The following is a 25,755-nucleotide window of genomic DNA, read 5'->3' on the forward strand; positions in this document are numbered from 1 at the left end:
ACAATAAGATACCAGTCTAACAAAAAAAGAAGACATAACGAACCTACATCCATCTCAAACCATATCAATGAGCTAGTAATCAACTTACACAGTAAGCTCCCAGAAACAGAGCTTATTCTATCATTACTCTTGTTATGATATACAAAAAGGTGCTATCTGCTAAAATTAAGATATGTCTGAGAACTAAAAGTTAGAGAGTAAACATATTAGTAAGATAAGTTTCCATCTTGCATTGACTTAAATATGCCATCCAACTCTGGTAGTACTTAACTACAGGAATTGAAAGTGAAGGTTTTATAACAGGGAATATAAGTGCAGTCTATTTTGTGTCTGTATGTGTATGCACATGTACAAGTATATGTACAGGCTAACCCACCCAACTATCTAGATACTACTAAAAGCAGGATTTAAGAAACATCTATTTAAAGTCTTATTGCTTTTTTAAAAAATATTTTTATCCAATTATATATATATATATATATATATGCATATGTATATACAGAGAGAGAGAGATACACATATGTTGTGTGTGTGCCTGCGCATGAATGCATGAAGCACTAGAGATTAAACTCAGGTGTAGGTATGCTGTAACACAGAGCTACATCCCCCCCTTCTTTTCATTCAAAAATTCAATCTTTATTCACAAGTATTTTTTGAGGGTATTTTTGTGTGCTAAACTCTTCTAGTGCTGGATTACAGATTTAGACAAGCAGACAAGGACTAGATGCCCCACTAGTATAGGAGCTGGATGGTTCACAACTTGAATATGCTATGTGACAGCAGGTCATACAAGGTCAGGTGGTGACAGGCTTTGAGGAATACTGTGAGGCCAGGGTTGGGAAAGGTGGCCATTCCCATTTCTGAAAAGGCTGTTACAGAATATCTTCAGGGATACAATGCTAAAGTTCTCAGGAGACTTCACAGGGTATGACTCAGTATGGCAGGAACCAATGCTTATTTTTTTTTCCCTTTTATTCCCAGATTTCCCCAGTTCTTTTTATTTTGAGACAGGGTCTAAGTTGCTGAGGCTGGCCTTGAACTTGTAATCATTCTCTTTCAACCTCCAGAGTACCTGTGATTATAGGAGTGCACAATGTGGTCATCTCAATTCTATATTTTTTAACTTAAAAAAAAAAAAAAAAGACTGCTAGCTTTAAGTTGTGAAATAGGCTTTTTACCTGTATGTGATAAGGCTATTTCTGTCCACTGCATAGATTAGCTTTCTTTAAAGAATCAAGTTCTGTACAGGTACTTAAGAAATAATTATTTTAAGGGTTTGGAGATTTAGATCAGTGTCACAGTGCTTACCTCCTAGTACAAGGCCCTGGTTTTAACCATAGGAATTAAAAAAATAAAAATAAAATGGATTGAGCCTAATATTGTGGATCGGACATGTAATGGTGATGCGTGCTCTCTTTCTCTCTAATACACACACACACACACACACACACACACACACATACACACACACACACACACACGCTATATTTTTGAAGATCCTAAGCTATTTTAGTCAGTCAAATTTCAACATACAATATTTTACTTAGGCAAACAAGCAAATTTTTGGTAACTGTAATGGCTTAATATCTTTCTGATTCTAGGCACATAAAAATATTAATGTAGTATGTAATAGTTATTCTTAATCAACCTGAAAGAAATTTAGATTTACTATCCCCAGTAAAATTAAAATCCTCTAAAACAGGCTTTTAAAAAATTCATCTATTCATCCACCTCCCTACCCACACACCCATTCATCTAACACTGAGCATAAAATAATATGTTAGGTTGCAGAATACAGACAGAAAAAAGACAATCATCCTTGTCTGGTCAATGAAAATAGAAATGTACAATTGAACAAGCTGGCAAAAGAAAGGCATTCAACAACAGAAAAAAGAACAGTGGAGTAGACAAAGGGGAATGAAAGTGAGGGGAAGAGGGACAGAATAGAGAAAGACAGTGGACTAAATCTAACCTAACTTCCCTATATACATATATGAATACACCAGAGTGATTCTCACCATCATGTACATTCTCAAGACACTAATTTTAAAAAACTACTATAATAGCAAAAAAATCAGTAAAGGAAGGGGAACAGGGAGAGGAAGGGGAAATATTAGGGGCTGAATTAGAACAAATTATATTTCATGTTTTTATAACTATGTCAAAATAAATCCTATTGTCATGTATAACTAAAAGAACCAATCAAAAAAAAAAAAAAAAAAAAACAAAAAACAAAGAAACTTGGTGAGACCCTGTCTCAAAAAGGGGATGGGTATGGGTATGTGGCACAGTGGTTAAGCATCCCTGCATCCTTGGTGTTATGATTTGGATGTGAGGTGTCCCCTAAAAGCTCACATGTGAGACAATGCAATAAAGTTCAGAGGAGAAATGATTGGGTTATCTTAGCCCTGGTAGGGTGTGGCTGGAGGAGGTAGGAATTAGAGTGTGGCTTTGGTGTATGTATTTGTATCTGGAAAGTAGAGACTTTCTCTACTTCTTGATCACCATGATGTGAGTTGCTTCCCTCTGCCACACACTCTGCCATGATGTTCAGCCTTATTTTGAGCCCTCTAAAACTGTGAGCCTTCAAACAAACTTTTCCTCCTTTATAGTTGTTCTGATCAGATCCTTTAGTCAGAGCATCAAAAAAACTGACTGAAATACCTGGGTTCAATGCCTGGTATAAACAAACAAACAGAAAAGATCTCTGACCATATGTTCAATATATAAGAAGAAACATGAAAAGGGAAAAGATTACCTGAGATTTTAATGCATGACAATGAAACAAACTACTGTCAAGATAATCTTCAAAATAAACTGGATATCAGTGATTAATGGTCACTTTCCTTATGGTTCACACTGTTATTTTCTCCTACTCATTTACATTCTCTTACCAGATCCTTACACCTGTCCTTCTGTGTATCTGCATGCCCAGCTGAGAGCCATGATGGTTTTCCATCTTAGTATGGGGTAAGGGTATGTATAATGGTGTGTATACTGTCATTCTGGCCTTGGATAGGGAGACATGGGTAGCCCATAAAGAGCAAAGAGAAGAAAATAAGAAGCTCTGGGATCTTGGGAGGTTTTGCTACATCCAAAGACCTGGGAAAGAAGGATAGGAGATAGAGAACTTTTTTGAGTCAAACACCCTAAAAGTTAATAGTTAAGTTCTAAAATTTTAATCACTGCTAGTTCTACATCTATCCAACTTCTATACTCCATTGTTCTTTTTCTCTTCCTTAATTATAAGCATTCCTTAAAAGATCCACTGCTTCCATCTGTTGGTTATTTTCTACCTTAAAGAACTTGTAAGACAAGATAATACAAATCGAAGAAATGATTTACAGTAGAAGGGGTAGAGAGAGAAAAGGGGAGGGGAGGGGAGGGGAGGGGGGATAGTAGAGAATAGGACAGACAGCAGAATACATCAGACACTAGAAAGGCAATTTGTCAATCAATGGAAGGGTAACTGATGTGATACAGCAATCTGTATACGGGGTAAAATTGGGAGTTCATAACCCACTTGAATCAAACTGTGAAATATGATGTATTAAGAACTATGTAATGTTTTGAACGACCAACAATAAAAAAAAAAAGAAAAATGCAAATTAAAAAAAAAAAAAGAACTTGTTAACTGGCATAGCTTTTGCTTATGTGAATGAATGAAGAGGCCTTCTTAAACTTCTGCTACAGTCCTGTTCTTGTCACGAGTCTGTACCTTTTATGGTGAGAGATCACGGGCATTTCCATGGGACTGTTACAATTAGTCCAAAATAGCTTCATTTGTTTTTCACTCCCAACAATTACTACCTACTTTCAAGCAGTCTGTTTACTCATGGGAAAAAATAAGGAAATAGAGGCAGCAAGTGTGGATACAAACTGCAGTGAAACAACAAAAAACCAGTGGCATTTTGGAGGAGAGAAATAGCAAAGCAAAAAGTCCTTATCAGGATCAAGAAGTATATATATGTTTGAAGCAGAGAAGGAGTGTGAAGAAATTGAAACTGAAAAGTATGCTACTATTTGCTAAGCATGAGAGTAGGGAGAAAATGAAGGGAACAAGGAGGTTCAAAATATGAAAGCAGGGTTAACTTTGGAGAACTGAGAATTCAGAAACTAAAAGACAGGCAGGGTCTGAGCAGACTAACTAGTACCTTAGAGACATTGTTAAAAACAAAAACAGTAATAGGTTTCAAAAGACTAGAAAAATTAATGCATGATAAGAATTTCTTCAATCAACTGGAGACACCAGGAAAACAATTCATCAAAAAACCAGCATATGCAAGGCCCTTAAATCTTTCATATTTAATGACAAAGAGAGAAAGGAGTGTGTCAAAGGTCATGAATTCCAAGGTCTAGAAAAGTCAGACAGTTCTGATATTCTCTTGATGCTCAATCTTCAGCATCAGAAAAAATAAACAAAACAAAAAATAATCCTGCTAACATTTTGAACTCTGGAGAATCAGTCTAAGGCTTTCCTGTACTTATTTATATCATTAATTTATGTATCTCTAATATGTTCTACATTGGAGGCTTTAATTTCTCATTTTTTTCTTTGTCTTTATGGAGTCAATTCATTTTTATAATAAAAAATTTGGAGATAAAACTTAAATATTCTTCAGTCCAACTATATAATGACAAATGATGATGACGATGATTTTTAAATGAGAAAACTCAGGCAGAGATAGTCTTTGGCCAAGGTCTACAACTAACAACAACTATTCTCTAGTAACTAGTTAGAGGACACTAGACATAGGTGATTTACTCTTTTCACATGCAAAGCTGCACTTCATTATTGCCTTGGTATAATGTACACCACTAGTAATCTGGTTTTTCCTGGAACTCTATCTGCCCAAACTACATAAAGAACTTTTAGTCAATGTATTAATTTTCTTGAGTGTTCCTATACCATTCCACATTCTTCTTAGTAGTATGTCTGAAGTAGTACAGCAGACCAAATAACCTCAGAAAAAATTACAGTAATTCTCAAATAAAATTGACAGTTCCTAGTCTAAAATCCTTGAATTGAATATAGTTGAATATAGTCAACACTATCTGTCCTTACTACTATAGTTGCCTTTCTCTTAGCCTATTCATAAATTTTCTCAAGCTCTCCTGTACTGTATATACTGGACTCATATTTCAACAACTAGAAGAATACAGCCTGATTATCTAGAAATTTTATGCTAGATTATTTATAAATTAAAGAATAGGTCAGATGTCAATTCTTTTGCTGTGTCCTATATGTAAAGAGTTTTTATCCCGAATAAATTTATTGTTGCTATTATAAATTACACATCTAAAGACCAAAATGCCTCATCTCTGGGGTCATAGTAATTTAAGAATAATATCAGAAGATACTTCATTACCTCAGGTCAGTGAGAAACTGTGTTTACTTTAGACATGTCTGAGGGTAAAACAAGTTAGAAGAAAATGCTCAGGATACAGAAAGGCAGATAAGCTGACCATAATTATGTCTATTAATACTTCATAGCAGAAACATAGGTTTAAAACCCACTGTTGCAAAAATGATAAAACCTTCTAATTATCATAAATAATAAATTATTATGATATTTATAAGTAAGTAGTCCAGTGGTTTCAAATGAAAGAAAAAAATTTTTGATGAGCTGGGCTTTTTGATCACTTATTTTTATTGCTCACTACCATTTCCAATTCCGTTTTCATCAGCTCCTATTTTTGTAACATATTATTACACACTTTTTAAAAATCTTTCTCTTTTCATTTTTGTTGCTTTCAACCTTTTAGTCTTTTAAAAACTTGTTTTCTAGAAACCTTTTTCTATTTAATCACCTGACTTCTTAATTTTTAGATATTCTTGCCTCTCTACCTTAAAACATTCAGTTTGCCTCTACCTGTTACCCTGTGGCTGCCCCAAATATCCTATTTTAACTCTCGAGTTCTGCTGAATTCCTAAATCACTGCTTTTTTCTGTCTATAGTCAGTCTGCCATCATTCCACCTTACTTCCCTAGAAAACTATCATTCTCTCACATAACCCAGCTTTTTAAAATGGAGATGGGTAGATTCTTCAAATTAAGTCATTCTAATGTGAATGGTTGATAATCCTTACCCACCCCAAGCCCCAACCCTATCCTGTCCTATAACTTCATGAGGACAAATGCTTGCTAAAATTGTTTCAATTGTTAAAACTGTACAAATTATGTAAAAAAAAAAATTGGGACTACAGATGCATGTTGGTGGAATTAGGGGCAAACTCCACTTTAAACATAAAACAACTTACTTCCTAATATATTCCAGCCTTGGAACAGACAATAATACTGATCCCTATTGAATTTTCCTGATTCCATCTGCTTCCTGGAATTGATTCGGCTATGTCCAACCTTTCATATTTAATGACAAAGAGAGAAAGGAGTGTGTCAAAGGTCTGGAAAAATCAGACAGGTCTGATATTCTCTTGAAGTATGGATTCGGGCAGTCAGAAGGATCTGAAAGTTTCCTGTCCCATATTTGTTCATCTCTCTCCTTCCTCTAGTTATTTCTTGTGATTATATGAATGTAATACTAATTACTGTTTATGGTTAATTTTCATGATACTGTAATAAATAGCAAAGTGAAGTTAAATTCTGGTGTAAGTTTTACTTTAATTAAAATAACACTGTATTTTACTCAAGTGTTTAGTATTTCTTATTTGGTTTATATGGCAGATTTACTTTACTAATTAAAACAACAACAATAACAACCAGAGATAGCATTAGAAATGCCCAATAAATACTGGTTGTATAAATTAATAAACTCTGTGTGTACTTGAAGTGCCACATATCAAATGTTCTAACATTCACTGAGCACACCTACTGTATATGTATCAGGGATTATCTTTGTTTTATTTGGGATAAGAGTGCAAATGAAAATCCTCACTACTTACTCCCAACAAGGATTCTTTGAATTCTCCCTAGCTATATAATCAAGTGGGGATTCATTCTCCTTTTTCAATCTCTTACGTTACAAATTTACAATTTCTGATCATTCTTTAATTATTATCCATTAGTCTTTAAAGTTTCATCCGCACAAGTTATATCTTTGCTTTAGAAAACAAGATCACCATTTGGAAACACTGCTTCAAAATGAGAATATACAGTATCAAGTAAATGCCATCAAATGATATCTCTTCCCTGGATGTCCTTATATGGAAGGAGTGTTTAAGAACAATAATGCTTTAGAAGTTCAGAAAAAAACAGTGATAACAGCTCAGATTCAGAATGGCTGCTAAACCAGGGCATTTTAACACTTAAAACAAAAACGAAACAAAAAAAGAGGAAGGGATTATTTTAAAATAATGATACTTCCAACTTAATATATCTTTAATCTGATGAAAAATGATTCTCAGGATATATTTATAAGGTTCACTACAAAGAGTCATGTTCATCTTTTTTCACTGATATTCAGAAAGTCACATAAATACTTTGAAAGCCACAGACAGTATGTGTTTATACATATTACATCCAAATATATATATATACTCTTCTAAATCAGAAAAACATATACACACTTAGAGACATTTTTATTGCTCTCAACCTTTTACTGTCTTTTAAAATCTTGTTTTCTAGAATCCTTTTTTCTATTTCATCACCTGACTTCTTAATTTTTAGATATTCTTGTCTCTCTACCTTAAAACATTCAGTCTGCCTGGGTCTACCTGTTGCCCTGTGGCTGCCCCAATCCTATTTTAACTCTTTTTTAGTTCTCCTGAATTCCTAAATCACTGCTTTTTTCTGTCTATAATCAGTCTGCCCCCATTCCCTCTTATTTCCCTACAAAACTATCATTCTCTCACATAACCCAGCTTTTTAAAATGGGAGATGAGTAGATTCTTCAAATTAAATCATTCTAATGTAAATGGTTATGGGCAAATATTACATTTTAAAATACCAAAATAAAATAATACTCATTATTTTTAAAAACTTCTATAAATATTAGACATGTATGGATAGTTTGAGCTAATTTAGACTTCTTGAAATTAAGCTTTTTCTTTATTTTAAAAAGCACTTATCAAGTCCTGGTCCATTATATTGCAATAATCTTAGGACAACAATGAGATACCACTTCACATTCACCAGGATGGCTATTTAAAAAGAAAGGAACTAGGAAGGATGGACGGAAGGTAGGTAGGAAGGTGACAAGTGTTGGCAAGATGTGAAAAAATTAGAACTCATGTACACTATTAGTAGAAATGTAAAACGTGCAGCCTTAGAAAAATAATTTGGTGGTTCCTCAAAAAGTTAAACAGAATTATCATGTGATTTAGTAGTACCCAAAGAATGAAAAACAAATATTCAAACAAATATTTGTACATGAATGTTCACAGCAGCACTCCTCACAATAGCCAATCCAAATGTTTGTAAGTCAAGAATGAATAAGCAAAATGTGACGTATCTGCATGATGGAATATTAATCAGCCACAAAAAGGAACGAAGCACTAATATATACTATGTGGATGAACTCTGAAAACAACAAGTAAAAGAAGGCAGATATAAAAAACCTATATTTTATGACTCCACTTAGATAAAATATCCAAAATAGGAAGACTCATAGAGACAGAAAACAAATTGTTCCTAGGGGATGGGAGAGGGGTTAATGGGGAGTGACCATTTAACAGGGGCAGGGTTTTCTTTAGATGCAATGAAAGTGTTCTGGAACCCGATAAAGCTGGTAGTTGCACAATATTGTGGATGTATTAAATAACACTGAGTTGTTTACTTCTTAAAAAAAAAATTCTTAACTTTACATGAAATTTATTTCAGCTTTTAAAAAAGCTTAAGAAACTCATAGAATTTGTTTTAAAAATTTTATTTTCTTTAGTAATAATAAAAAAATTTAGTGAATAAAGAATCAAATGTAATTGCTTAAAAAATGGCACACATAAACTGTGGAACTTAACTCTGGATTTTTAAATCTGATCAAGAAAGAAGTTTAAGTAGTATCTCATTTTTGATACACATGAACAAACATAATGAAGTACCATATGAATACAAGGAGAATTATTCCCACAAATCTATTTACCATAAATATCATGTAGTATTTGAGGTTTTACCAAGTTATTCACCTGACAAGGGGCTTTCTTGATTATCAAGAGTACATATATATTTGGATGTAATCTGTATAAACACGTACTGTCTGTGGCTTTCAAAGTATTTTACATGACTTTCTGAATATCAGTGAAAAAAAAATTTACATGAGTCTTTGTAGTGAACCTTATAAATATATCCTGAGAATAATTTTTCTAATAACTAATCTTTGGAAAGACTAGTACTTTCCAAAGTACTCTTTGGAAGCACAGTGTGAAAAAACCTCAACCAATATGGGTTTGTGAAATTTTAAGGTCGCTTGACAAAAATGATCATAAAAAGAAGGAATTTAACACTAACTTAGTAGTTCCTAAGGTTGATACTCCACAGCTGCAAGTGCAGATGTCATTCTATCCAAGCCTTTAGAGATCACTTTGAAATGCAATCCAGAACAGTTATATTGTGTAGATAATAAACATATACCTATAGAACAAAATAAAACCTGCAAATGGGTACTCAGATTTTCCAATGGTGTCCTTCTATAGACTTAAAAAATGCTTCATATAAAAAAGTTCAGGTGACTTAACCCAAGAAATTAGACGGTTCAAAAAATAGTTCTATTTGATTACAAATACACAGATGTAAAAGACATGTAAAAAAATCTGAATGAAATTGTTTTATAAAAGTTGAGATGTTAAAAAAAGCAAAATTCCTTATGTAATATATGACTTTAATATATTCAAGTTATCAAATCTGTTTGGGATTTTTGGAAATGAGAGATTATCTTGGATTCAAGAATAATCAAGCCAGGCATAGTGGATGCTCTGGTAATCCCAGTGATTCAAGAGGCTGAGGCAGAAGGATTGTATGTTTGAGGCCAGCCTCAGCAACTTAGGGAGGCCCTAAGCACATCAGCAAGACCCTGTCTCAAAAAATAAAAAGGACTGAGAATGTGGCTCAGTGGTTAAGTACCCCTGGGTTTAGTCCTTGGTACAAAAAAAAAAAAAAAGAAAGAAAAGATTTATCATTTATCAATATATGTGTTAGAAAAGAAATTTTGAAAAGAACTATATTATAAATATTAAAAGGTAGCTCCCATTTACTAATATTCTTCTTAAAACAGATAATTAGGACCCTAAATTCCAAACGGTTTCTGATCAGCTTACATTCTTTTTTTTTTTTTAAAGTTAAGACTGTATCAGCATTGCTAGTGTTACAAAATATTGATCGTTTACGTTTACAGTGTGCTTTACTATCTACTGGAATCTTCAATATCTACCACTTACGCCACACAACCTTCCACATTCAATTTTAGAAAAGTTTAGATATGTGGAAAACACATTCACCTTCGAATAAAGGAAGTTTCTCATTCGTGGTCACACAAAGTTCTCTATGTCCATTCTATATTTTTTTTAGCCTAAGCTTACTGCTCAGTAATCAAGATACATATCACCCATTTCTCGTTTTATCTCCCTGGAATAAAAAACTTTATGCTCAGTTTAAGAAGAAAATCACATTAGCAGAAGCAATGTGACTGAATGAATGAATTAATGAATGACTTGGGGGTCTTAATCAGAGAGAAAGAAAAAGTGAACATAAAAATGTAGAAATGATGAAGAAATGACTATCCCTAAGTTTTTTAGAAATGAATGCACAAACTCAGTTTTCCTTTCAATGTTTTCTTGGCAGCAGTAGTGGGTACCAAGATGGAAATTTCTCTGTCTATCTCTCTCATATAAGTTCTTAGGGGTTACAGGACTCCAATTCTCCCCTTGCTTATAAAATAATCCATTTATAAAAATACAGCCACCAGGGGGCTGGGCATGTAGCTCAAGCGGTAGCGCGCTCGCCTGGCATGCGTGCGGCCCGGGTTCGATCCTCAGCACCACATACCAACAAAGATGTTGTGTCTGCCGAGAACTAAAAAATAAATATTAAAAATTCTCTCTCTCTCTCTCTCTCTCTCCTCTCTCTCCTCTCTCTCCTCTCTTTAAAAAAAAAAAAATACAGCCACCAATTTATTTCTAGGTTTTAAAAACTTGTTGCTGATACTTAGGAGGCAAAAATTCTAATTATATATTAATCTTATTAGTGATAAATCTCATTCAATGAAATGTCTATAAACTCTTCATGTGCCAAAATTAAATGTAATCTGCTACAAATGAAAGAAAGTATCCTTATTTCAAAAATTTTATCTGTCACTATTTTGTTCAAGACCATACAAAAATTGGACTAATAAATTACAGGGTGCTTCATACCTCCATAAATGCTTACTAATATTATCACTGTTGTTCTCCACAGATTTTCATTAACAGAGTCTCATTCCATATCCAGTGTGCACCTTTCCCAGAAACGGTTAAGAGCTTAGTGTTTGGAATTACCTTGGGTGGTGAAGTTGAAGAGTGCAGGTGTGTCTCGCCCATTTGGTAGTTTGACATTTGGGTCCCTCAGTTCATCAAAAAATGAATGTGCACAAGCTTCCAGTGGTGTCAATCGGGCAGTTGGTGTATACTCCAGCAGACGGCTACACAATGCAATGGCCTCCGGTGGAGTTCGGGGTCGGAAGACCTGCAGTACAAAAAGAGGAAAGAACAATTATTATTTTATTATTAAAAATCTAAGCAAATAGCTCTCTGAGTAATGAGTTAATTCCCACCTGTACAAAAACATGGTTGCATTTTAGAAAGGAACCTTGTAGGATAAAAAAAGTTAACTGCATATGATTTGCCACACTGGGGTAAACTGCTAATTTTAAAGACTATATGAGAAAAGCTCAGAGAAAAATCTACATAAGCTAAACATAAAACAATATAATTAAAAATGCATATAAAATATATCAGGCATATGGGAAAGGCTGAGTTTTGGAGGCAAGCACAACAAAAAGAGCATTAAAAAAAATCTTCAAAGTTTTGACTGCTGTGGCAGTAAATAAAAGATTGCCTCTCTGGTGTCAACTGTTGATAATGGATGGCACTATTCAAATTAAGTAATCAATAATTTTCCTAAAAAGAAAGAAAAGCTGTTATTCTAGGTCTTCTAATGCTAATAATTGGTATTATTTTCTCAATATACAGAGCCTATCATTTACTTTGACAAAATGATTGACGTTTTCTTCAAGTAACTGTTATCATGAATGTGGCCAGATCACTCTCATTTGAATTAATTTGAATGAATATTCTAGGGCTTTTTTCAGGAGCGGATATTGTCTTTTTCATTAAAAGCTACAAAAAAAAAAAAAAAAAAAAGTCACAGAAATAGGAATCTAAAGGCTATATTGAAATAAAATGTAATTAACTTGATTAAAAGAAGAGATAGCTTTCTACTCATCAATGTCTTAAAATGAATCAAAACATAAAATTATGAAAATATATTTCAACCTAAGGTATGGCCAGTTAAAGGGTAAAGAAGGAGTAGAAATAAACAGAAATGAAATGTCCAAAAGCCTCTGAAATCAAATAAAAATGAAACATACAACTAAAATAAAAGTTGTGGTGCAGAAATATAAAGAAAAACAGACATGCATAAATGGAGGGCAATAGACCCATAAATGAGGAAAGGACATGCAGAGGTGATAGGGCATAAGGCATGAAGGACACTGGGAGGCTAAGATTTCCTAATGAGAATGGCTCATATAACATCTGGATGTTCACTTAGGCCAAACGTAGGAGAATTAGTTACAACCAGAGTTCTTTAAATATTTAAAAGAATAAGAATACTTTCTACAAAACTACTGAAAACTGGTTGTTGTTGAGTTTCTTTCTTTCTTTTTTACCTTTCTCTTGTTTTTGCTTTTGTTTTCACATAGTTTGTTACTGAAAGATTATTTTCCATGGGAATTGAGAGATTGAGTTGATAAGGATCTTAGAAATTAATTCAGATCTTTAAAGGTCTTAGTCAATATTGGCTATGATAGAAAGCCCTTTGTATGGTCAAAAACAGACTTGTCTTTATTTCTGAGAATTTTGATTGTCTCCATCAAAGAAACCTTAAAGCGATCGTATTATTTAAAATGTTTAGATCTTCCACTATTATTTGCCATTTTTCCCTCTCTTGCTTTAAGAGACACGAATATGACAATAATCAAATCCAGAACGCAAAATAAAAATGGTCAGAGGAAAAACTCAGAAAATTTATCATAAAAATATTAAACACTACTGACATATTTTATTCCTGAGGGCAGTTTGAATCTACTTGACAGTATATAGATTAGTTTGCTAGCTAATCCAAAATGCTTCGGTACCAATAATAGTGTCATATAACTAGAATTAAACACAGTAACAAAAACTAAATATCTCTAAACTTCAACTATAGGTAACTAGGTGGTGAGTTATATAAAATAAAAAATTCATATTTTAATAACAAACTCCTATTTATTATCTTTATCTTGTTAAAGGTATAAATAAACCAGTACTGTAAGCTTATTTCTGATTATGTTTAAAAAGCCCCTAGCCCCTGGTATTTTACTGGCTTTGAGTGATTACCCATTTTAGTTCTAAGACATATATTAGCTTATGTTGTCAGAAATCCTAACTAATGGAGTTAAAGAGCTAAAAATAATACAGATAAGAAGTAATTCCAAGAACGTACATTAAAAATCAAGATTTAACCTTTCTTTTTTTAAAAAAATATCTGCTGTACTTTAAATCCTTTGAGAGATTTTTCATAAGAACAACCCTGGTTCAGTAGATAAAGGTTAGTGGAATAAAGGTTAGTGGGAAATTATGTGGGGTCAAAACCCAGTATCTTTCAGAGTTTAGATTTCTGACCATAATATAGGATGTGATAGTATGCAATTTTCAAAAATTACTGTACAAATTAGAAACTAGCTCTTCTGAATTTCCTTTGTGTCTAAAGTAAAGGAAACCAGTAACTACTAAAATTTGGCTTTTAATAAATAAGTTTCGACTGCTACATCATTTCTTACTCACTGAAATAGCTCAATACTTAAGAACCTTTGGTTTCATGAATCTTCATCAATGTTTATTCTTATAAGAATAATAATTTTAAAACTTTACAATTTCTGTCAATGGTTCACCTAGGAGACTGACAATCTAAAAATGTAACAAGAAAATCTATACCATACAATGAATAAAAACAGAAATCATAGCTTCCTACATTTTTACTAGCACATTTCAAGAATAAACAATTGTTTAGCCTTTCAAAAAATGCACCCCCCCACCCAAGTTTTATAGACCTGCCCTGTAAATTTTTTTGGGAAAAAAAATAAAGTACATACCCGCACTCCTGAGGTGAAATGTCCTGTTCCTGACGAATCCTAAAGATGATAATGCAGTGAAATAATCCAAACAGGGAAGTCAATCCAAAAGAGAATAGTCCAGCAAGGAAAAATATATCCAATGTTATAAGAAATCCATGGTGTAGGGGGACACAGAAAATGTTTATACAGTTATAAACTTTAAACATTAGTCTCCACAGTAGCAAGTCCAAATTTTAAAAATTATTTCACCACAGTGTATGCAAAAAATTTTTTTGATTGTGCAATGGTGAGGCACAGTAAAGAAACATTTAAATTTTATTTTATCATGTTCCAATGCCAGTGTGTTTATTAAAAAAATACAAAACCAAAAAAAGTTAAAATCAAAATGAAATCTAGAAGTAAAGTTCCCAAAGTAAAGTGGTCTTCTACGACCTGGATTTATCATCCATAGACATGGCTGGGAGGGGGCATATTAGCCTGCTTTTAAAGATATATGTTCCCAATATACTAATTTTTCTCAATTAATGTGTCCCAGTTACACAGTATAAACATTTTTTTGCTAAGTTATTAGTTACAAGAGAAATGTATTAAATATATTTAATTTATATTACTATAGATTTCAAGCCAGATATTTTCAATTTGTGTGAGCTAAGAAGGATCAGGCCACCGCGGATTATTCTCCAGTTTTGGATTGACTTCCCTGCTAAAAGATGTTATTTGCTGACAGTCTCATTATTTTAGGATTCTTCAGGAAATTGACATATCATCTCAGGAGTGCGGGTATAAACTTACTTTGTGTATTGTGGGCTCTGCCCCCTCATACCCTTGCACCCATTACTTAAGAAAAATAAATAGAGAACATTTCTTTCCTTTTTGGAAAAACTCACTGAAAAAAAAAAATCCTAAATCTTTGAGCACTACAAATTCAACAACAGTTCCATCTGCAAATATGCCCAATTCACCCACCAAAAGCTAAACAAAAATGTATACAATAAACAATACAACTAAGGGACAGTCACAGTTACAGGTGACATGCATAGTAATGTACACCAACACCTAGGCACAACGGAGCCAAATATATAAGGGAGGTAGCAGGGTCTATTATGTCTAGGCATTGAGAACAAACAAACAAACAAAAAAAGGGCAGAACTCACCAGTAGCTGTGAACACCCTTGGCTATTCTAAGAGAATGTAACATTCTTTTAGGATAGTTTCCAGTGGGGGAATTAAATATTTTGCAAAATAAATAATCCGCGGATTACTTTTAGTCTGCAGACTAAAATTTAGTACATGGATTAAAATCCAGCCCATCAGAATAAAAAAAATCTCAAAACAACCACGTGGACAAAAATAGAAAACCATATTTAAAAAAAACTGATAGCACAAAGTAAAACTGAACTGGGCCAACTAATAATTAGTGCGCAGACTAAATATGGCCAGCCAAGTATGCAGCAAGGCCATGGAGACCCCAAAACATCCCTTTAAAAACTAACAACAAAAGTAGTAAAATGAAATAAAACAAAGCAAAAACAAAAGGGAGGGGGGTAAGGGGGGAAGAAAAGGAAAAAAAGCAAAAATAAAGAAAAGAGGAAAAATTGAAAAGAACTAAACAAACCACTGACATGAACTTTTAAAGTGATTCAAATACTACCTCACCTATGCAGCAACATATTAAATTGAAATAAATATCAACTCTCATCACAATTACTAGACCACAGAAGAACCTAACAGAAAAAAAGTTTTTTTCAAAAAGGAAGTCTCTGTGGTATTGATCAAATGCAAACAAATCCTTAAATAAAGAATTATTCAAAATAAATTTGCATTTGGAAAACTCAAAAATGACAGAGGCAATTTTTTTCTCTATATGTTTTAGAACATACTTTGGCCATCGAAGTTCAACCTACAGCTAATTGTTAGGACTAAATCAAAAGCCCTTTAAAATGGACATTTATGAACAATCATATGCAACCATATCAAGGCCTATAGTTAAGCTGCTTCTCTTGGCATCAGCTTTTACCAACTCTTGTACTATGCAGCCAATCAGAGCAATATAAAAATGTCTACTTTTTATGGTTATGGACAGTAACAATTAATTTCATAGAATATAGACAAATACTATGACTGTTCCACACAGCTTCTTCTCACTTTTCTGGTCATACACAAAATTTAAAAACTCCTAATTTTGAAAACTGATAAAAATATTCCTAAAGAGCAATTCCAATATTGGCTATCAAGTAATCTATTAATCATCTAAAATTATTTGTAATTTGTAACCCTAAATATAGGATTAGAAGTGAGACAATATATGGATCTGTTGAATGACTGTATATATTAAGTATGAAAATTAAGTCTACTTAAGTGTTTTTATGTAAAACATAATTCAATAATTAATCTGTCTACACTATTTTTAGAAGCATTCTTGGGTGGCATTTTACATGTTTTTATGATTGGTCTTATGATGCAATGACATACGAGGTAATTCATTTTAATACTATCAGAAATGATTACCAGCAGCTATGGAAAACTAACTTTCAGAGAGTCCGTTAGCCAACTTTAAATACTATGTATTTAACAGGGTAGAGACACACTCAACATAGCTCAAGCCTACTGAACAAATATGTTTTCTAACCTTTGAAGATATCAGTTCCTAAATTAAGGTGAAGAAGGTTGAACTTAAGAAATCTGAAGAATCCTTTCATTACATCACAACAGTTAGTGTTCAGTGAATTTTAGCTGTGTAATTAAAAGGATGAATTTTTTCCTGAGCTCCATTACACACAAGAAAAGGTATATGTAGACATCATCATTTAACTATGCAATGTAATTTCTTTCTATAATGTTATCTACTGACGAAACAGTACAACAGTACACCAAAGTGTGATTTCCCAATGTCCACTTAAATAATTTTAATCTTTCATTCTTCACAAAAGTGTTATTACAGTCAGACTGGCCTTTCCAAAAATACAGGAATATTTCCTTTTCATCCATACACCCCCATCTTAAGAGATATTCACCCAGGCTATGATAATTCCTAACTTTTTCCATACCTAAGGCAAATCCTAATTCTCCTTCAATAGCTCACCTCTTCTATCATTGATAAGGAGACTTCTCTTTTCCCTCTATCACCTTTATTAAAGGTCTGCTGTATAACAACTACAGTATATGAAACACCTGTGAACATTTACATTACATAATCAAGTATATGGTTACATAGTATTTTACGTCCTTCAGTACTTGCTTCAACTAAGCTTTTCAACTGGACTATGTTTTACTTCTTTTGCATCCTTTATGGTTCCCAGCACAGCACTGGTTACATAGAACACACAGGAATTAAAGAATAAACAATTAAAAAAAAATAGATTTTTGCCTTCTTTTTCAACCTACTCCCAATCCCATGCTCTGTCCCCCACAAGCAGTCTTTAAATTAATGTCTTGGTATTTTTACTTTTTTACATTATTCCTCTCACATGTAGATTAGCCACTCTAGGAGATAGATTTTAATGTATATGGTTTCCTGAAAAAAAATGGGAATTTTTAGCCAGCATAAACTGAAAAGTGAGGAAGTCTATTAACACAGGAAAATGTTAAAAGGGGAGAGAAGTGATTATTCTAGCACTAATAAAGATAAAGGTACAATTTCAGTAGAGAACATACTTCATGCACTCATGAGACAGGTGATAATGGATTCATACAGGGTTTAGGGCAAGAGGGGGTTTAAGTAATAATTTGAGAAATAATTTAAAATGTGATTTACCAAAACAATAGAACAAAGCAGTTGGATCTGAGGATCCAACAGAAATTCCCAACATGGTTTATGTTTTCTTGGATACTTGTGAATGAAATGAGTAAGACACACACACACACACACACAGCAGATAAAGTAATTTTTGTTTTGCACTTTGCAGTCCTCTCTGAAGGCATTTTGCATAATGGTTGAAACAGATAAGTTTTCAAGTTCTTAAAAATTTTGTAATGAAAAGGCAAGGAGAAAAAGAAGAAAATCTAAAAAAAAAATGTAATGGCTCTTTTTTGTTTGTTTAGCTTTAAGCATAGATAACCAATAACTTGTCTAGTCTAAAATGATCAAATGATTCTTTTGATAGCTGAAGACCTCAGAACTCAATTACCTACTTACTTTGTTGGAAATACTAGCATCCACACTGTCAACAGTGTTCTAAGAAATCAAGTATGCAAGGATTGTTTATGGGGATAACGCTTTTGGGGATACTTACCCAATGACTTATATTGCCCATAAAACATATGGCAGGTTTGACACTTATTAAACTATCTTATATGCCCCACATTTGGCAACAAACATTTTAAAGTAATTCACTTCCATATTATCATTATAAAACAAATTAGCAACTGCTGGAATACACATGTGGTATGACTTGGTAAGGTGCCTCAGAAGTTACATGGTAGGAATAATCATGGAGAACTTAGACAAGCAAATATTTCATGGGAGAAGTGAGACTTGAGATCTTGAGGAAGGTTAAGACTTCGTAAGCAGAGGGAAAAAAAAAGAACATTCTAAAAGGTGATGTTGGGTGGGGGTGGGACCTACAAGAGGTAGAAATGAATGTGGTTTCTCTAGGGAACAATTAGGATTTTGGTTAGACTGGAAAATTCAGCATGACTGCATGGCCCCTTCAAGGTAGGCTACCAGCTGAACAAGACTTCCATATGTACGTAAGATATTAAGCAACACTAAATATAACTGTTAAAAGAGATCAGAGCCCTTGGGATTCTAATCTACTTCCTCTACAAATCAGTTACGTCATTTATGACTTCTATTATTCTGAAAGAATATTCATTTATCTGTCACTTTACTGACCTCATAAAATTATTTACTACCAGAACAAAATGAAATTTTTTGTCTCCAGATTTTAAACAAAAGGCAGCAGAATCAAGTACTCAAAAGGGGGAGGGGGTAATAGTTGATACATATCTACATGATAGTATGTGTGTGTGTGTGTGTGTATATATATATATATATATATATATATATATAATCTTTTCAGAAATCCCTATCTGCTATAACTAGACACTAAATTTTTAAGTTTTTTAAAAATTAGTGCACTGTGAATATATAAAGGTAAAATTAACTGTGTTATATTTATTCATATATGTCCATAGGAAAGTCTGATCAGATTCATTCCACCATTTTAAATTCATTGTCTTACAACATACATTTACAGATAGAAGAAGTTGGAGAATCTGGGAGACTAGGTTCAAGCAACTAGATAATTCAGGAAAGGCTAGGAGCAGGACAAGAACAGTCTCCTACTTTTCTGGAAAGAAAAAGTGGAAAAGATCAAGAACTGTTACAGAGTAATCTGTTATCCAAACTGGGTTACTTTTGAGAATAAAGGGGTATCAATTAATAACTACATTGGATAGGCAAAAATCAGGACACAGATCACCAATTGTCATTTTATGTATTATATGCCAAATGTCCTTAAAGGCTTTGAGAAATCAGAAAGAATTTAAAATAGGAAGGACTATGAGTCTAACATACACTATTAGGAAAGCTAACACTGACAGCGACAAGGAGAAAGGATTAAAATGATGTAAAACTGAAGGAAGGCAATCAGGAAGTAATAGGTAGTTTTATAATTCTATGATATGGCAATGGTATAAACTAAAGTCAGGCCAGTGGAAACAGAATAAGAGGACAAATAAGAGGACTATAATGGAGGTAGAATATTCACATTTATTCATAATTAAAATAACCCTTATAAGCATTATAGTTTTATTTTCAAAAGAATCAGAAGACATGGCAGGGGCTGGGGATGTGGCTCAAGTGGTAGCGCGCTTCCTGGCATGCGTGCGGCCTGGGTCCAATCCTCAGCACCACATACAAACAAAGATGTTGTGTCTGCCAAAAACTAAAAATTAAATATTAAAAAAAATTCTCTCTCTCTCTTAAAAAAAAAAAAAGAAGAAGAAGACATGGCAGATAATCACTGTCTTACAAAAAAAAAAAATGGAAGCAGCAGTGTTTCAACTAGATCCTCAATTCCTAATAGCCTGTCATCTATCCATTCCTCCCTGTACTAAATGCAGAAATTAAGCTTCTTCTCTTTCTCCAACCAATCTCAACCTACTTTTGTAGCACTTATTTTTGCTTTCAATCTCATTTTTCTTTTTTGAAGTACAATATATACCAATGCAGAGGACTTTATTTTCCCACCTTCCAGTAATGGTTCCTATTTAAAACATAGCACCTATTTCCTTTCCTACTTAATCCACAAGTACTTTAATGAATTAGGTTGCACTTGCTATTATGTAATAGTCAAGGGCAACTTAATGGCTTTTTAAATCCTCAAGATACCTGCCACACAACATGCTCGGATTACCTCAGTGTTTTTGTTTTTCCTCTAACTTTCCTATATACCTGTATTTCCTTATCTAACTTTTTTCCGTGGAACACAGTTTTACCATTAATTTTATTTTTGCCCATGTTTTTGAGAATACCAGCTACCAGTCCCAGTGATTTAGCTATAATACAATGAAGCCCAGGAAACCAGGGTTCCCATGACCAAAGCTTCAGGAAGTGGGATTGAAGTGGATTCTAATGGAAGAGCAATAAAGAAAAGGCAATTCTTGTTTCCAGACTCCAAGGGTAGACTCTCTTCTTTAAACAACATTATGCATGCTTTTAAAATGATTCCACTGGCTGCCTAGCATAACACAGCATTTCTTAAATTGCTGTTCAGTATTATAACTGGGGGAAATAAAGAGAGAGGGGCTAAGTTTTCCCTTGGTGTCTTAAGTTTTGTGTTTTCATTTTAATCATAATCTTTTTTTTAAAAAAATCACATCTTCTGATCATCTAGCTGACAGTAGAACCAAGTTTGTGTCTACCAACGAGAAATTAACAATCTGCTTATTATACAATGCATTTATATAAAGTGAAAACAAAATTATGTCAAAGAATACTACGTGAATGAAGGGTGCACAATAATTTTAACAGACGGAAAAGAGAGGAGAATTAAGTTATTATTCTACACATTGAACAGGAATGGAAATCTAAGTAAAAGGGCTTTATAATTCAAGGTTGAGAAACATTAGAAATGTTATAGAAATAGCCAGGAATCTGGGAAAGCAGAGGAAAGTTAAAAACATAAAAATTTACCACAGCTCTTCTGTTGGCTATATTTTAATTATAATAAATCACTGCTTTTGTACCACTCTGGCTAATTGTTCTACTGGAGAGAAATAATCCAGGGTAAAAATGGAGAAAATGACACACACTAATGTTGGTGGCAGTGTTAATTAAAAAGTAAATAAATAAGGACAGGGACTATTAAATAAGATTCTATGACCTCAATTTCAGCACTACATCTGTTGGTTATACACTGAGGATAACATGTGATAAATACTTAGATTACACTGAAAAAAAAACTTTCTCTTTCTTCATAAAAATGATTATTACAGAAAACAGAAATATGGATTGGTAGAACAAAGAAGGTAAAATCACTAATATTTTTCTAACCCAAATCTGTTAGCCTTTTGGAAGATTTTCCTGTGTTCATTCAATATACAGAATTCCCTGTGTTGTTTTTCCTTTAAACTGGCTGAAATTACAGTATACTACAAACCATTTATTATAAACACTTTAACTTGTAATAAGCTAATGGATCCAAACTGCAATTTAGCCCCTAAATCCAAATAGGCTCCCTGGCAATCTCTGGGATAGAGCCAGGTGAGAAACTCCAGATATCTTGTGACTCAGATCTCAATTAAACCTTAATCAAAGATCAAAAGAAACCTTATCAAAGATTATTTGGTGCACATCATGAATTTTTTTTTAAAGGAAGGGAGTATACACCTTGGTCTGTTGGCCAACAAAAGCTATAACCAATAAATCTCTGGCACTAAAATATTACTGAGGTCTTAGACTTAAATAGGAAATAATTAGAAAAGAGAGGTAATGAGATTGTGAGAACTTTAAGAAAAGCAAATAGAATTACAATACCATTGAGAAGAACAGGAAGAAAGGGACAGACATGCTTTGACTCTAGGTAGTGTAAATTATTTAATCAACAGCTCTAGATTACTTCAATTCCTGTTTGTAAAAGATCTATTACCAACTAAATGAACTTTCAATGTACAAAACAAATAGCTCTGTGGATATTTTTAAATATAGAAAGTGTCTGCTTGAAATACATAATAGAGAGTACACTGAATCTAATTCACAAAAAAAAAAACATACAGTGACATATAATGGTACTTAGCACATTACTATAAGTTTAAAGATCTAGCATTAAACACACACACACACACACACACACACACACACACACACACACAGTTTAATCCTGAATGTGTTACAGGTCGCCTATGTAACTTTGGATAACTTGCTTGGTTATCTTTGGTCAGTTTCGGAATCTGTAAAATAAAGAAGCTAGAGTTCACTCTGTTTCTATTGTTTTCTTTGCACACAATCTCACAAATCAAATTGAGATGATTGTAATAAAATCTTTCTTAAAATCATTTAAGTATCAAAGTTTTCTAGTAAATTAATAATTGTGCTTTTAGAACTGGTTCCATTTAATGTTAAGATTAGGTTTTTCCAATGGCTTTTGACATCCTGTAAATACAGCAATTGCTTGTAATATATACTCACAGCAAGATTACATCTGCTTTTTAATCTTGCTCCCAAAATACCAATAGAAAAGTAAACAAGGAAAGAAAATCACACAACAACATCTATAATTAGATCTATGTTTTAATAATTTAAACAAAGAATATAGAAAATATATGAAATGTATGTTATCATTTGTTATATAATATTAAAGTATGCACTCTATGTAAATGAAGAGATTAACTTCTGAATTTCAGGTTGTCAAATTTTATATGTAATATCCTACTCCAATATTTTAATGATATAGATACATGGTCCTTACCTTGCAAATGAAAGCCCAGGCTGGAAATTGTCTACAGGAAATCAATGGGAACAAAACTGTACACAGTCAATGAAACACTGAAGTACAATTACTATCTTTACATGCAGAACTGCTATGTGCTTGTATTCAGGCAGCTATCTAGTCTCAAAATAATTCAGTTTATAAAGAACAAAAAATCCAAATCAACTATTGATTGATGTGGTTTCTTTAAAAACTAATTTTGACTCACCTTTGTCCATGGGTGTGCCTTAATTTGAGGGAATTTGAATTCTGTATAATTTGGGTTCATTTCTCTAATTTGCTCCCTTGTTGGTGTTCCCAGGACCTAGATAAAGGAAGAAAATTATTGCCATCTTTCCCCACATACTTATAGTCATTGTGGTTTAATGCATTGGTTTCATGACAAAAGAATTTCAAAGTCAAATTTAAAAAGTAACTAAGAGAATGGAGCAGAATTTTGGGAAAACATTTCAATTAGTAATTGACTTAGTAATTGAACAGCTCTAAATTACTATCAAATTCTATGTTAAACTATCTTAGACAGATTTCTGAGGATAATAAAAATGTAAACCTGGCTCATTAAAAAAAATTACTAAAAAATAGTCAAGTAACCCTCTGGTTTCCTTTCCTGTCAGATCTGATCACTGGCCTTAGCATCTGTGAAAGGAGAAAACCTAAATTCAAGCTGGTCTTAGAGTGTTGTAGTTTGGCATATAGTATGTGGGATAGTTTCAAACAGGTTTAAAAAAAAATGCAGTAGGTCCTGGGTTTTATCCTCACCACTGCAAAAACAAAACAAAACAAAACAAACAAACAAACAAAAAAAACAACAACAAAACAGTAAATAAATTAGACAAAAATTTTAAAAGTCAAGTAAGAATCAGGCATCATCATCTTTGTTCTATTTTAAAAAATGATCTGTCTGCAATTATCGAATCTGGAATGAAAGTATCTTTTACTCTCTTTGTAAGGTATACCCAAAGATCATATTACTAATATATTAGTCATCACTAATTTCATTCCATCACTGAATATTTATGAGTGTCCCCTGAGTATAAGGAACTATAGTATGATCTGTGGAGGACACAAAGAACAACAGATTTCCTACAATGAACTCACATATTTGTAAATTTTCAAAAAGAAATAAGGAATCAGGCAAAAATATATTAAGTACTTAGAGCTATACTAGGCACTAAACAAAGTACACGGACCTCAGAAGAAAGGTATCAGAAGAAAATATTAAATGCTAAAAATGGGTACTCTGAAGAGAGATACCACATATTATTCATCTTTATAATCCCAGAATGCAGAAAAAAACCAAAGTTTGTTGAAATATTTTATCATTTACAATTCAAGGACAATTACATAGAAGGAGAATAATGCAATGATAAGTAATGTGTGGTAGCAACCAGAGAATAATCAGGGATAGTTCTATAATCATCCAAGATAAAGCAAAAATTTTCATATTTTTGGTTGACACTAATTCTCTAGACTCCATTAAAACTTTCAGAACTTCATTAAAAATTTAAAAACAGTTCATCATGGATTGGGAGAAAACATTTGCAAAACATATTCTGCAAAGTGTTTGAAATACATAAAGAATTCTTATAGTTTAGAAAATACTGAAGACACATCTGTATAATAAAACAAGTTTTATTAAGGCATTGATTGTCAAGATATGGAATCAACCTAGATTTTGGTATATGTACATGATGGAATACTATTCAGTTATAAAAAATGAATTTTGTCATTTATAGCAACGTGGATAGAACTGAAGGACAGTAAAATACTCAGGCATACAAAGACAAATATTGCATGTTCTCACATGTGGAAGCAAAAAAAAGAAGTAGAAATAAGACACTGATTACCAGAACTTGGGAAGGGTATAGGAGAGGGAGAAATGGGAAGATGGTTAGTGGGTATAAGGGTGCAGTTGGTTAGATGGAGTAACTTCTAATGTTCTATAGCACAATAGGATTAAATATGGCTAACAACAATTAAATATTTCAAAATAGCAGGTAGAGAAGAATATGGATATTCCCGATACAAAGAAGTCATACATACCTGAAGTGATAGATATGCCAATTACCCTAATAAGATGATTACACATTGTATATACATGTGTTGAAAATGCAACACTGTACCCCATAAGTATGTATAATTAATATGTGTGAACCAAAAGTGAAGGAAAAACATTTCTTAAAAAATATTTTTTAGTTGTTAATGTATCTTTATTATTTATTTATTTATATGTGGTGTTGAGGATCAAACCCAGTGCCTCAAACATGCTAGGCAAGTGCTCTACCACTTAGCCATAACCCCAACCATAAGAAAAAAACATTTTTAAAAAGACCTTTAAGACAGCAGACAATATAACTTGGAATAAAATGAGTAAGAAATAAATACAAAGCACTAAGAAGACAACTCAATAAAAACAGTCAAAAGACATCTCATCAAAGACAACAGAGACAGCAAATAGGCAAATGTTCACCATCATTAATTGTTAGGAAAACACTAATTAAAATCACAATATACCAATATGTACCTGACAAAAAGGCTAAAGTTTGACTGTACATATCATG

At 32.9% G+C, this 25,755-nt stretch overlaps 1 protein-coding gene and 1 non-coding gene across 2 annotated transcripts in view; one reads left to right on the top strand and one right to left on the bottom strand.

Moving 5' to 3' along the window:
- The window catches only part of Gsk3b (glycogen synthase kinase 3 beta), a 160,987-nt gene that overhangs the window by 12,945 nt on the left and 122,287 nt on the right, over positions 1 to 25,755 (bottom strand). The window contains exons 8-9 of the mRNA XM_026393932.2: positions 23,403 to 23,498; positions 11,425 to 11,611 (exon numbers count right to left, since the gene is read on the bottom strand). Of these exons, the coding sequence (XP_026249717.1) occupies positions 11,425 to 11,611; positions 23,403 to 23,498 (283 nt within the window). The remainder of the gene's footprint in view (positions 1 to 11,424; positions 11,612 to 23,402; positions 23,499 to 25,755) is intronic.
- On the top strand, positions 23,784 to 23,914 carry LOC113188300 (small nucleolar RNA SNORA61). The gene has a single exon (XR_003301527.1). It is a non-coding gene; the product is annotated as a small nucleolar RNA SNORA61 (small nucleolar RNA).

Source organism: Urocitellus parryii, chromosome 2, assembly GCF_045843805.1.
Source record: "Urocitellus parryii isolate mUroPar1 chromosome 2, mUroPar1.hap1, whole genome shotgun sequence".
NCBI classification, from domain to species: domain Eukaryota; kingdom Metazoa; phylum Chordata; class Mammalia; order Rodentia; family Sciuridae; genus Urocitellus; species Urocitellus parryii.